Source organism: Lutjanus erythropterus, chromosome 18, assembly GCF_056507025.1.
Source record: "Lutjanus erythropterus isolate fLutEry1 chromosome 18, fLutEry1.hap2, whole genome shotgun sequence".
In the NCBI taxonomy this organism is placed as follows: Eukaryota; Metazoa; Chordata; class Actinopteri; order Lutjaniformes; family Lutjanidae; genus Lutjanus; species Lutjanus erythropterus.
The window spans coordinates 28,616,093-28,631,315 of record NC_139334.1 but is presented as its reverse complement, the minus strand read 5'-3'; the positions used below and the strand labels follow the sequence as shown (position 1 = coordinate 28,631,315).

The 15,223-nt window shown below is 36.9% G+C and overlaps 1 protein-coding gene across 3 annotated transcripts in view; it reads right to left on the bottom strand.

The window, feature by feature from the left end:
* Nucleotides 1-479: 479 nt before the first annotated feature.
* Nucleotides 480-15,223, bottom strand: part of klc1a (kinesin light chain 1a) — a 67,750-nt gene continuing 53,006 nt past the window's right edge. Inside the window, exons 14-16 of one of the 3 annotated variants that reach the window (XM_084743024.1) lie at nucleotides 9,628-9,761; nucleotides 5,383-5,449; nucleotides 480-3,418 (exon numbers count right to left, since the gene is read on the bottom strand). In XM_084743024.1, the coding sequence (XP_084599150.1) occupies nucleotides 3,353-3,418; nucleotides 5,383-5,449; nucleotides 9,628-9,761 (267 nt within the window). In that variant the 3' untranslated portion in view covers nucleotides 480-3,352. Of the gene's footprint in view, nucleotides 3,419-5,382; nucleotides 5,450-9,627; nucleotides 9,762-13,489; nucleotides 14,955-15,223 lie in introns of those variants that run through there. The other 2 variants (XM_084743025.1, XM_084743026.1) reach the window with 2 other exon arrangements.

The window sequence follows — 15,223 nt, the reverse complement described above, 5'->3', positions numbered from 1 at the left end:
TAAATACAGAATACACCTAACTTTTATAGATTTTTTTTTTAAGTGGCAAAAATACACTCCTGATCCCGTCCACAGCAGCCTGACAGCAAATACACTGACTATACAACCTTTTAAGATTTGAAAAGTTTGGCTTCTTTAATTCAATGAAAAATGGGTGTTTATATTTAGTATATTTAACTAAGGTACCATAAAAAGATGATTTTTTAAAAATTGGTACCAAAGTGCAGGTAGCTTATCAGCACTAATATCAAATATTTCCAGCTGTAAAACTGGGCTGAAAATTTTCATCTAAAACAAACAAAACTCTCAGCAAAGACGAAGAGATTTCCATCAGTGTGGTTATGAACTTTTCTCTTTTCTGTATGTTGTTGCATTTCAAGCTTGTCACCAGAATAAGATGATAAATATGCATCACTTACTGCAGGCATAGTGAACTTCATTTAATATAAGGTTAAAAAAAATAAAAATCATCTAAAAGTTTGATTATGGATTAAAGAAGGCTGTTGAATAAAATCAATACAGACATTTTTCATTATTAATCATTCAGTATTTATAATAGGTGATTTGTTATTATTAGGTCGATAAATCAGTTCCAGTTTTAACAACACTCCGGATTTAAAAGTGAATCACAATAATATATATATATATATTTATATCTGTTAAAGTAACTTAATAGTTATAACTATAGGAGAAATACTCTCTCTTATTTTGGTAATAGCAAATATACATTTTAAATTTGCAACTTAAATCTCAGGAATAATTCTTGCATAATAATAACTGTTTTTAAATAATTCAAATAAATCATACTTTTCACTTTTTGGTTGGACTTGTTCAACTTTACTCACATGGTAAAGTGTTGTCTTGACTAAAATAAGTAAAATAAAATGCTGTAACATTTTTCCGGCATTTGAATATAAAAATAATATTAAAGGGATAGTTTGGATTTTTTTTTTTTTAAAGTGGGGTTGTATGAGGCTCTCATAGACAGTCAGTGCATGAGCTACAGCAGCAGGAGTACTGGTGTAGGACAGACTTTTCTGACAGGAAACTGCCTTTATTTAAGCCAAATATCACTCGATGCAATTCAACCAAACTCCATTGACGAAATCTGTCATTTTACCTCATAGATCACGGTAGCTGCTGGCCTAATGTTGACTCGAGCTGTTAGTTTGTTTGTGTTATTTTGTGACTTTGGTGCTTTAAAATGATTGTTCTGATTCACCAAAGTCACACAATGTCACAAACAAACTAAAAGACCGAAGCAGCAGCAGACCAGCATCCCCTGTGTTCTGGAAGGTAGAATTACTGATTTTGTTAATGGAGTTTGGTTGGTTTGGAGAGAGTGATATTTGGCTTGTGTAACAGCAGTTTTCCATCAGATAAGTCTGTCTGACAGCAAAGTAAAGCGGTGAAAATGCTCTAATATAGTGTACACTTTAAATAATGGTGATTTTTTTTAGCTGGACCTAAAATTCTGAACAGCCCAGCAGCACAATGCTTAGCTTCCTACACCGGTACTCCTGCTGCTTCTCCAAACCGGGGCGTGTGAACCACCATCTACTGTACCTGATACACCATCGATTAGTACCTCATACGACCCCACATCGAATAATCCTAACTATCCCTTTAATGTGTAAAAGTGTGGAGTGGCGTTAACTTTGCAGTCAGTGTGTGAAACTACAGCCTCAGTCCTGAGAAGGTGTCGGTCCGGTCGGCCTTCATGTGCCATAAATGTCGTCGTCTTGACTAGTTTCATTTCTAAACATCAGCGTTTAGGAAGACAGCTCTGCCATCACATAGATATAAAACTAAAACTATATCTACGTCCGCTATTCTCAAAGCTTTTTTACAGAAAGAGAAACTCTTCAGAGCAGCGCAAGCACGGAAACAAAACATCATTTACAAAACCCCAAATGTAAACACAGAACTTCATACATCAAAAGCAAAAATCTTCAATCAACACAGGACGGAACATTTTAGGAGAACAGTTCTTAAGAGCAGTCGAGATGTGCGTTCACTCCACAGGTTTCCAACATTTTGTCTTAAACATTTAGTGAATTAATTCAGAAAATAAGATCGTAACATGTCTCACATTTTGTTCAAATCTGTTCAAACTTCAGCTGAAAATTTGAAAGTTGTATATTAACTGCATATGGTTCAAATATTTGTAAAATTTCTGTTGATTTGTGAAGATTTTCTTCACAGTGTCATGAGTCTTGATTTATTCTTAATTAATACAAAAAAAAAAAGCAAAAACAGTTCAAACTTCCACTGGGAATCTGCAGAGTGAACGCAGAGCTAAGCTAATGTCCGGTGTCGGCCTACAAAAAGACGTCATTGCTGGACAAGTTCTGTGCAGAGTCGGCAGTTTAATCTGTTATAAAACTTTCTCAGAGGCAGAACTGATCTCAATGCTTCAGTCAAACCTCAGTGGATGAAGCCAAACAGTTTCAGTAACATAGAAGCTTGTAAAACCTTTTTTTTTTTCCTGTGAAACTCCAGCAGAGTTTTCTGGACTAACAAAATAAACCCGACTCCTAATCTGCATGAGGGCGAGTAGATAATGACTGAATATTCAGCTGTAGGTGAACTATTTCTTGTGTCACTTTCAATGTCGGACGGATACCGCCTGTGCCTGTATGAGTTGCCAATTGGTGGAGACAAATTGCAGGTATCTGATGAGTTGTGAGTGAAACCAGGCTGTGATAAAGGGTTAATTTATCTTTTCTTGAGGCAACAAATGGTCAGTTTCTGGAGATAATTAAATCATTTATCATGCGCTGTGTTAGACACTGATAAGCGATTTTAGCATCATCATACACCTCCGTAGTTCTTTGGCTTCACTCACGATGATTTAACTGAACCAACGAGTTATGAGAGAAGAGTTTGTTAAACTGAAGCTCCGCTCTGCTTCTGCCTTCATTCAAGCGAGAGCATTAAATATTAAACAGGACTGATTTAAGAGGGCAGTCAGTCACACCAGCACACTCTTATTACATACAGTACACGCACATACAAAAAAAGATATACACAGAAAAAGATATACACACTCAAATCATAAACATACAGCAGGCTACTGTACGTTCATTTTCCTCTTGTTCCTCGATATGTATTGATTAAAAACAACCCACCACAAACTCCGTCTAAGAGCACAAACCTTCAAAAGTGCAATGAAACGTTAAACCTGTACAGTGAGCACTTGGTGGTGTCATGTGGGAGATATGAAGCTTTCACACACACACACACACGCAGCTGTTTACAGTGACGAGGGTCTGATGTTCGCAGACAGGAAGTGGATTCTCACGACCTCTGTGACCTCTCGGGCTCCGTCCCTCACCGCCGACAAAAACCTTCAACGCGCCAGGTCAGTGTGGCTGGCACTCAGGTCGCGGCTCTTTTTCAGACGATTATTTCGTTCCTGCAGGAAATTAAGCGAGAGGAAACAAAGATTAGGAACTGATTGTTTTCAAAAATGTCAGCTTCTTAAAAATAATTTGTTTTAAGCTTGACTAATGCGCAAAATCTAAGGAATGATTCAAGCAGTTTATCTACTCTGACAGAAGCTACAAAAGTTAGCATGCCCGGCTAACGATCTCAGTAGTAACTGAGTGTTACAAAGAGAAGGAGCAAAAAATTAAATATTATTTTGTAGGGTTTTAGGATATCTGTGCATTAAAATATGTCCACAACTACCACACCCACAGTGTAGTATTTCTGCAGTGGGTGGAAGCTAATCTGTTTCCACCTTACACCTGCTCATAAAAGTTACACCGAGGCCGAACACACAGGGCTTAAGTCCTAACTGGTGAACTCGTCTCAACCTTAAACTGGTAGTAACTTTCCGTTCTAAGTTGGATGTAACGTTACAGCCAGGCGTACGCCCAGCTGGTGCTGGTGGTCCTCTGAACGCTCCGTGAATCTCTGTAGAGTCTCTCTTCATCAAGTACAAGTTTGTGTATTTTACATTTTGTTTTTGTTCAAAGTTGAAATCTGACTCGACTGGTGGAGCTGCTGAACTGCACGGGTTCTTTCAGACTTCCTAAATGTTGCTTTCAAAAGTGACGCTGCATAAAAATTAAGTGTAAAAGTCGAAAATTGCAAACTTCGTATGACAGCGCTCATACTGTAGGGAGACGCTACCGCAGTCATGGCGGCTTTTTAACTTCGTCTGCCTCTGTCCTGCTTTTCACTGGATAAGAGCAAGTTTTTTACTGTAGTTTTTACTGCAGTCTTCAAAATGTAAGAAAAATATTTAACTGCTGCTTTGAAGGCCTGTTATTCCAAAAAAACAAAACAAAACACATCATCCATGGAGTTTAAAACTTAAAATCTTAGTATATTTGGATTTGCAGGAAAGGACGTGGCCAGCTGACTTTTGTCGTCATGGCAACAACTGTGGTTGTTAATTATTCAGTCATATACTTGATGTTATAGAGAAATATTCATTCAGACTTTAAATTGTGTCAGTGTCAAATAAGAAAAAAACATTCTTCCTGTTAATGATTTGTGTTGATTAGTGAAAAATAATGATGGTGTGAAGTTAGTCTGTGAGTCACGCTGATAAATAATAAAATATTAAATAAAAATTAAAATAAATACTGAGATATGGCCACAAAACGGAACCAACAAAGCATTTAAGGAGATACCGTTTATAAAGACGTGAGGTGTGTAAAAATAAAAGACTGGGTCAAAAAGCATCTGCAAGGTTTTGTTTTAACCCTCTTGGTAAACCAGGTGGGTTTTAACTTTTAAATATTGTTGTCTTCAAATGTCTGAGCCTTTTAGTATTCTGGAATTTATTTGGGCTTTAACTGAAAATAAATACTGTACTTTAGTTCTTGTTTCATGCACCTTCTGTCCCTCGTCTGTTGCTACGTCAGTCTGTGGCGAACAGTGAACTGCAGCCACCCTCAGACGTGGGGTGTGAATTTGTAGCACGATGATCGGACTTCATCGCACTTTCATTTCACTGAAGAATCTGCAGGCGAGGGTGGTGACTGGACAGGTTTTTGTGGGTGTAGAAAATAATTTATCTCTTTTTTTTTCTAGGACAAGAAATTCTGTCTGTGACTGTTTTTTTTTTTTTTTTTTTTGCAGAATTTCACACATTTGCTACAAATTCTGCTGTATTGTGCCCAAAAATGTGCAAATCGCCTGTAAAAACTGTGACATTGTATTGTACATGTATTTACAGTCGAGATCAAGAAAAGTTTAAGTCAAATAAAGCTCAATATAAAACACAATATATCTTAGTAGTATTTGCACTCTAGGAGTCTTTTAGGGATTGAATTGGACCTTTCCAGAACAGGACATTGTCCCCCGGGTCACCAGCAGGGTTAATGACAAACAGATGCTTTTGGTCCCGACTCTCGGTCTCCTTACTTGGTAGTGGTCACTCGCAGCCTTGTCCGCCACGTTAAGAACCCCCAGAGAGCTGGCTCGCTTCATGCTGCACCCAGAGCAGTGACATGCAGGTAGGTGGTGGGTGGGAGGGGGGGGTGAGGGGTCAGAGGTCAGAGGTGAGGAGGGTGGAGAGTCAGGTGTGAGGATTTTAGCTCAATGGAAATGGTGGTAGGTGTGTGTTGGTTAATGACATCCGTGATATTCCCGCACAAAGGTTAGTTTTTAATACATCCTTATTTTAAAAGTGGCTTGATAAGTTTTCTCATCCCATTCCTGAACTTTCAAAGGTTAAATATTTAATTTTGGTACCACTTTCTCATACAACAGCCTCTATAATGTTGTGAAAATAGTCTGGCTGGTGTTTATCCTCCCTTCATTTGTCTTTTTAGCCTTTTAATTTATTAATAAAAACACTTTAATGGACTGTTAGACCTCTGACATCTGGAAAAGAGCTGCTGAACACTTGGAAAAAAATTCATTTGTCAAAACTTTTTAACTTTGCCATTTGTTGTAAAAAACCTTTTTATAATTACAGATAGCTTACTTAGTTTTTCTCTTGTCTTGTTATAAAGTGAGAAACGTGTGTTTTTCATTACTTTACCTTTCCGTCAGACAGCTTTTATCATCAGGAAACCAGTTATATAAGTTGAATATCGCTTTCTCCACAGCCACCAAACTCCTTTGACAAAAACAGTAATTTTACTTTTCATAAAACAGGAGCTGCTGGTCTACCACTAAATCAATCTGTTTGTTTGTTTGTGTTATTGTGTGTCTTCAGTGAATCTGAACAAACCTTTTAAAACACCAAAGTCACACAAAAATACAAACAAACCAACCGAACAAGGCAGCGACAGCGACTGTGTTCTGTTAAGTAAAATTGCTGTATTTTCCAATGGAGTTTGGTGCCTTTAGATGGAGTGATATTTGGCGTCAGAAAACGCTGCCTGACAAGGTAAAGCAGTGAAAATATTATAAATACAGTGTACAGTTAAACTGTTAGTTTTTCCTTAAAATACTTTTTCCAAACTGAATTTGTGCTGACTGTCATCTACTGACGGTGATACGTTGACTATGGATAAAATTCTCATAAAACCCCACTGCAAATAATCTGAACTGTCCCTTTAAGGACACACCAGCCAGAGATTTTTCACAACCGATAATTTACTCTATTTTTTTGTCTTGTAACTGATCTATAAAGCATTAAGTGATTTATTCCACCTTACAAACCCTTTATATTAAAGGTTCCTCATCAGAAAGTGGTACCAACATTTTTAGAGATAATCTGCAACAGTCTTTATACAGATCAGCTGTAAGTGGTGTGAACTGATATTTATCAGTGAAGTTCATGCAAACACCAACATTCATGCCTGAAAAAAACACCTGAGTTCAGTAAAGCGACACTGCAGAATAATGTCCATCCTGAAAATTCTGAAAATATTCCAACTTTTCCTCAAAATATGACAATTTTTTTCTCTGAATATGAAGCTTTTTTCTTCAAAATATTCTTTAAGGTATTACTGTTTTCCTCTACGTCCTTTTTCTAAAAATACTGAAATTTTCTCATATTAAAACTTTTTTTCCCCCTCAAAATAGTCTGACTTTCTCAAATTATTCCAGTTTCTTCTTTATTCTTGAAATATTACAACTTTTCCCCAAAATATGGACTTCTGTTTTGAGATATTAGATCCCTATTTTGAGCTATAACATAGTGACTTTTTTCCAAAAACAAAAAAACAAACAAAAAAAAAAACTTTGAATCTTTTCTCCTAATTTTATGACTTTTCTGCCAACATGTTTTTAGGCTTTTTTCTGACATAGTGTGCCTTTTATCGGTTTTATTTCTTTCCATGTTTCCTGTTTGTATCTACACTGTCATTATCAAATAGAGGCAAAATGCTGAAAAAGATTCAAAATTACTTTTTTGTCACAACTTGTCTCATCTTTCTTGTCATGTACAACTTGTTTCTCAAAATATTAACCCTTTGTTTTCCAAAGGATGCATTTTTTTTCATGACTTCAGTAAAAATGTCTTCTTGACTGTGGTGCCAAAATCACCTGATATGATCTTAAGTTGTGGATTTGCACCTAATGATTTGATAAAATAGACATTTTTCTGCAGTGGTTTGACCTTACTGAGAACCGTCAGATCGACCGTGATGATGATGATGATGATGATGATGATGGCAGTGACATCATCATGTCCATCATCTCGAGGAGCCACAGAAAGGACCAGCACAGAGAGGAAAATGGAAACCACTGAGCTCACAGATGAGGCATGCAAAGTAGACATTCAAATGAAAACATTTATTCATAAATAAAAATTCAACAGCATAAAACTCTAAAACAAAAACAGCCATGCAGACAAGTTTGTTTTTTTCCAGAGTAAAATTCATTCACAAAGAAAATGGAAATAATAAAATCCAAAGCAGTAAAGAGTAAAACTGAACTATATTTCAAAACAAATTGAAATAAATAGTCCGAAGCCACAAAATGCAATAAATAGGTGTAACTATTAGTGGTTAAAACAAAAAAGGCAAATGAGCTCCACAGGCATAAAAAGCATAAAGGCATTTCAAAAGCAGACATTAGTAGTTTGTGTCTCATCACAGATGCTTTTCTACACGTCGTCCGTCACAACATGAGTGATGTTTGACGTATTTGCATCGTTTTCCCATTTCATCGACGCCGTTCTGCTCTCGTCTGCTCGTCATACAGTGAGACCTTTGGTTTTTTTGTTTTCATCATGTTCAGGTTTGGTCGTTATGATGGACTATAAGAACCACTGTGAGGAAATAAATCCAAAAGTTTTGTCACTTTTTTCTCAGAATATTGCAGTTTTACAGTGTTTTTTTTCTATAAACATTACATTCAAAGTCTTATTTCTCTCAAAATACTGCCATTTTCCCTTAATATTACACTATTTTTTTCTCAAGCTATTACTCTTTTCTCAAAATATTGCAACATTTTTTAATCAAAATACTTTTCTTTTACTTTTTTTGTCCTAAAATACTTTAAGACTTAAAATATTGCATTTTCTTTCTCGAAATATTACCGTTTTTTTCAGGACTTATTCTTTTTTTCGCCTTCAAAGTAATTACTTTTTTTTAAATCTGCAACTTTTTTCTCAACATTATACACATTTTTCTGTCATATTATGCCTTTTCTCAAAAAAAGTTCATGTTTTCAAATTACTACCATTTTTTCTCATAATACTGCTTTCACTTCACTTCACAAGGTTTTACACTTTTTAATCAAAATATTAAATTTATCAGTCTGAAAACAGGGATAGCAGGGCTTTTTTTCTATATATATATATATATGAATCTTTCTTCTTAGGATGAACAACTTCTCGACAAAATACACTTTCTCAAATTAGTTGACCTATTTCTTAAAATATTACAACTTTCCTCTTAAATTCACGTATTTTCTCAAAATGCCTACATTTGTTTTGTCCATGTCATTTTTTTTTCTCAAAATACTTTTTGTGGTTTTTTTATCTCAAATATTTTAAAGATTCTTTTTCCTGTACTTTTTTCTCTCAAGATCCGACAGCTCTTTCCTCAAACTATGTCTTTCTTTTGCAGAACACTTTATCTTCATCGTTATCTTTGTAAGAAATATTAAAAAATTTTCTGACTTATTATACTTTTTAAAAATCCAAATATAAACTTCTATGATATATAAATATAAATACATATATATATATATACATATATATATATGTGTATATATAAATACATATATATATATATATACATATATATACCTGACCTGTGGCGGGTCAGTATATATATATATATATATATATATATATATATATATACATATATATATATATATACATATACATATACATATATATATATATGTATGTATGACAGTATATGACAGTGGCTCTAATATTCATCAACAACCAAACTGTGAAGAGAAGTTAGTGACTGTCCACAGGCCGGCAGTGTGAGAACAGAAAGGTAAACTGATGCAGTGGGAAAAAAGGACAAATGTGTGTATGTGCCAGTAGAAGCTCCCTCGATCATTTCATGTGCAAACACAGCGTAAGAGTTACACCACTTCACCACCAGCAAAGTAGAGCGAATCCCTTCTTTCATTTTTGGTTAGTACGCCAGCCGCTGAGCGAGCCGAGGGCTCGTTCCTCTGGGCCTCCAGTGCATAAAGTGAGAGTCACCTGTGGCGGGTCAGTCAGGGGTCTGTGGGGATAGTTACCCGGGGTTTTTGGGCTCGCTGTCTCGGGACGAGCTGCCGCCTTTCAGCTTGCGGACCAGTTTCTCGCTGCTGCGGCGGATCGATGCTCGCAGTTTGCTGAAGGAGCCACTCCTCTTCAGAGAGCCGGAGCCGTCCTGATGGGAGACGTCACAGGGTTACTTACACTCGGTCACACGCTCCCTTCAGACTCACAAACAAGGAGTGAACATACTGTAGGGACATTAGCATCAGACCAACATAATGTTTGCCTGAATGAGGACTTCTGCAGTTTCACTATTTTTATCTGGAAACTAGCTGGACTTTTATTCAACAGATTCAAACTGCTTCTAGTCTGTAAAAACCTGCAATGAAACGCTGTGATTTGTAAGGCTGCAACTAATGATTACTTCTTATGTCTATTAATCTGTTGATTATTTTCTTGATCAATTAGTTGTTTTTCAGTCTATAAATGTAAAATGCTGAAAAATGACAATCAGTGCTTCCTAAAAATCCAAGACAATGTTCTCAAATGACAAGTTTTGTCCTCAACCCAAAGATATTCAGTTTACTGTCAAAGGGGAGTAAATAAACCAGAAAATATTCACGATAAGAAATCGGGGCCATGATTTGTCAAAATTCAGGCTTTTCTGGCAGATTCAGTCAAAGGTTTATGAGTAGCAGTCTTCAAACGTTGGTCAAATGCTAATATACCCACACAAACACAAGTCTATCATCCTCCATGCAAACTTTCATGTGCGTACACGATGCTGTAATGCAGATGCACGATCGTGGTGCAAACCAGAAACGTTACTAACTCAGTAATCTGTGCGTTGTACTTCTTTACTGAGCAGCTTTAAAACCTCTGCACATCTATGATACATCCACAGAGGTGATTTCACTCATTTTGTTGCACCTCATCTTTTTCATACAGTAAATAATTGATATTGTCTGTCTGTGGGTTTTACAAATATTTAACCATTAAAAAAGTATTTAAAAAGCTGTTAACTTCGACCTAAAAACATTTTTTTTTTAATTTCCTGAAAAGTGATGACCTGTTAGTGTGGGACAGATTACACCTTCATCAGTCTTCATTGTATCCAGTTCTGACCCCTACATGGACGAGTCCCTCTAACAAAGTGTTGTTTGTATCTGTGTATTTAAGACTGACAGTCTTTACACAGACTCAGTGAGGCTGTATGTGAGCTTAGTATTTGTGTGTCCTTGTCTAACATGGTTAAAGTCTGATGTCCAACACCTCCCTGTCTGCCTGGATCCTGAACAGACGGGAGGATGTGACTATATCACCTGTGACAGACTGAACTTTGTGTGTGAGCAGACAGATGCTGCAGATTATTTGTGTCCTGGACTCTAACCTGTGCAGCCAGTGTCTCTTTCTTGTTGTTTATACTTTAGTTTAGTGGGTTTTTCTTCCATTGAGGTCCAGTGAACGAGTGAAGGAATGAAAGAAGACAAAGGTGATAATGAAGCTGAGCTTACTGGGCGGTGGTGGAAGAAGTATTCATCTTTTATGTAAGTAAAAGCAGCAGTACCACAATGCAGAAATACTGCCTTCTTGTTGTGCATTCATTTTTTTTTACTTGGTTACAGTACAGAAGTATTTGTATAAAAATTACATAAAGTACCCAAAGTAAAAGTACTCACTTTGCAGATTTACCCTTTTAATTCAGCAAATTGTGCAAATTGTGTGTGCATAACAGACCACATAAAAGTATTTTATCTTTCTAAACATGTCTCTTAACAGATGATTAATTTATTATAATATTAGGAGATAATACTGTGACATTTAATCATTTACGTGAAGAACCTCCTCAACCTGTGGTTGAAACAGTTTATCAGTCAGGTCTACATGAAATAAAACAAGTTTGTCTTTTTTTTCCCTGAGCATGATTTGGTCTCTACTTTTTCTGTCTTTCTTCATCAGGCTTCACATGATTGTGACTAATTAAATGCATACTGTTATCTCAGATATTTACATCACAGAAAGCAGGAGTAGTAGTTTTGAAGCTGATATACTGTGTGCATATGTTATTTAACAAAACAGACACACTTACTGCTCTCTGTCATATGAACATAATCCCTTTCCATAATCACTTATGACCCTCTATAACTGGAGGTGTATGTACGCTGCTCTCTGCCCGTATTTCCTAATTTTCTCCTAATTTTAAGACATCATCATGTGATGCTCTGGAAGTGAGACTCAGCAATTAACTATATGATTCTACCTTAAACGAACTAAAACTAGGTGTGAAAAAACATGTAAGTGAATTGAAATAAGAATAAAAACCTGGAATTAATAAACAGAAAACTAACTGAAACAATATTATGTACTTATAAAACAATGAACTAAGAAAAAATACAAATATACAGGAAGTGATTTTAGTTTGAGTCTTTGTCAATTTGGACAAATTTGCCAACACAACAAGCATGAGGAGACAATGGTGCATCTGTATATTCAGACTGTGGCATCTACATGACTGTGAGTCAGTTTGTATTGCACTTCCTGTTCTGAACTTCTTCAATCTTGCTCCATGCAAATACACCCCATATACTAAACTAATAACAAACAATAAAAACTGAAGGAACAAACCCACTCTGGAAACTGGAACCAAAAATTAAACTGAACTGAAAAAACAAAATAAAACTAAGTTCTGAGTGGCCTCCAGCTGATTAATTTGCAGGGCTGATGATGGTGTTGAGTAGCAGGAGTGCTGCTGCTGCTGCTGAGAGGTATTAATGTTTAGAGCTCACTCAGTTATGAAGGCACACACACAGAGAAGAGAGGGGACACACAAAGAGGCGACAGGCACAGGTTCAGGTGAGCAAAGAGTTTAGGTTTTATTAGAAGTTAAGAAAGACAAACTGTAAGATGCACAAACAGGACAGGACACGCAGAAGATTATTAGCAGGAGCCGAGAACAGAGACGAGGAGACTATTTCAATTCCCAACTTTTCAACAAATGCAACATTGCTTGTTTACAGCAAACCCTCTGCACCCCCCACCCATCCTGACGTCTATGTACAGAGATATACAGAAGGCAAACAGGCTGGATGCACGATGTTCAGGCTTCAGATCGACCACTTCTGTCCCCTTCAAGCTCAAACATTTGGTGGAAAATGTCATTTTTATATCGGAGAACGTCTGTTCTGCTACAGACTTTAATTTAAACACATCGTGCATGAATCCTGTCACCTTTAACGTGTCCTCATCACAACATAGTTTAGTCTGATATCACTGCGAACAGATGACACTGAGCACAGAGCGACAAACTAATGACTAAAACTCTAATAGGAGGAGCAAAAACCCACAGAGCCACAATCAACGGTGCTCTCGATCATGCTGACGAGTTACGCTGATGTTATTTACAGCATGTTAAACCACTATGAGCTTTGAGTCACCACTAATGAGTTAAGATGCTGAATTAAATTGAATGGACGATGGAGGACAGACGGAAACCTTCTAACCTCTGCAGAAAGAAAGACGGAGAGGCGGGAGGGTAAAGTTCAAAGCTTTAAACTCTGACCATTTCATACCTGGAGGGTATCTGACAAAGGTTGGATTGCGTATTTTTCTTTTGTTTGGTCTATTTGCCCCGGTGTTAAAAAGACTTTTATCAGTTTTGTGTGTATTTCTTGTCCTTAGTCCTGCTGGTCAAGTGTGTGGAAACTGATCTGTTATCCTGCATGTGTCTAAATAAAGGACTGGATGTGCACAAAGCTAATATTCTGCCATATTTCTGAAACCTTCTGTCTATCCAGCCTGTAAAATATGTCTTTTTACTGTTTTTAGTTCTCTTCTATTTCATATCAGTTTTTCTCTGATCCATTTTAAAGCTATAATTATCATTTCTGCATTTCTTCATTAAAAAAACACACTAGGCATATACTAGACTTTTTTGTTGAGTTGTGTACCTACATTATCACAAATGTTCCCAACAATGTTCAAATGCAGAGGAATCCAATATTTTATTGAAAGTGTCTTTAACTTCCGGGAAAACACAGAATATGTCGGATACATCAGAGACTGAGGAAGGAAGCTGATGTATGTGACTAAACATCATGTAAATACATTCTGAATATTATTTTACTCTTGAACATAATTTCTGCCTGAGTCAGACTTTCATCAGTGATCTTAGTTTTTTAAAAGTGAAGATAACTCCCATGATCCCACGCTACATCACAACGTCATCAAACTACAGCTTTTGTTACTGTTTTAAAGCAAAAAAGACCCCTAGTGGGAGAATTTACATATTGTGTGTTTAATCCTTCAGATCAAAATCTTTAAAAATTTTGAAAATTTTTTAACATGTTTGTCTGAGCTGGTAAAACACAAGCATTACCAAAATCATTTAATTATTGCTTGCAGTGCAGTATAATGGGCTTATTGTTTAAGATCAATCTGCCCATCTTTGTAGCTGATTAATCAATTAAAAATGTCAGTATAATAATTATAATTTACCTACTTTATCTGACCAAAATAAGATATTTATTGTTCCATCAAATATGGCAGAAGGAAAGCATGATTTTTGTTAGCCTGGGAACCAGACAAATCTGCTGTCTCATGTTTCATTTGCTGTGGCAGATACATCTGACCAATCATAGAGTTTATCTAACATGAGGCAGGTTTGATTCGATGACCGTACAAAGGAACATGACTTACTGGCTGCTGAGGCATTTTCTTAAACAATCAACAATTTTCTTGTTTCTTGTTGTTTGGGATTTGGAAAGTCCAAAGTTGAGAGTCCAGGTCAAAATGAGGAGAGTTCAGCTTTAAAGGACAGCTGAGAGAACAAGGTAGGAAGCAGAGTTTACTGTCGATGTCCCCTCACACAACTGTTCCAATTAATTCTAGTAAAAGAGTTTACAGCCGACATGAAAGTACAGTACAGAGTGACAGAGAGAGGGGAAGGAGAGAAGCAGAGGCTACTGTTAAAGGACAGCAGGAAGAACGTGGTAAGAAGCACAAGTTTAATGTTGCCATAAAGAAACATCACCCCAGTCCTCTCCCACCCACAGCAGATACACACAGTCGAGTACAGTGCTTCAAGACAAGAAGGGGGCAGAAGTTTGGATTTAGACACACAGGCTGTCTCCACATTTCCCCCCAACCCGCTCCTTGTAAAAGCAACGTTATCACTCTGGCTCGACGAATCCCACCAGAACCCGGAGGTGGTGGGGTTGGTGGTTGGAGGAGAAAGAGAGGAGGGGGGGAGTCAGAGCTGAAGAAAACTGCAAAGCTGGAGGGGTTGAGGCGAGGTGAGGTGAGGCGAGGCGTCCGTCATGCAGAAGACAAGTTTTTTAGAACCATTACAAGGCATCTGGAGTTATGCCTGCCGGTCAGACGGAGCAGGAAGAGAAGAAGAAGAAGAAAAAGAGGAAAATACAAGCAGTGAAAGAGATAAGACAGTGAGATGAGGTAGAAAGAGACAGTTTGAAAATGAGCAATATAGGATGGGAGAAAGAAAGAAATGGAAAAAGACCAGCAGAGAAAGAGAAACAGTGACTTAAAGACACTGACAAGGTTATCGAGCAGGGTTTCCAGATCAGACACAGTACTTCTCCACCAACTTGTGCTTTAGCCAGAGAAACTTCAGCTAAA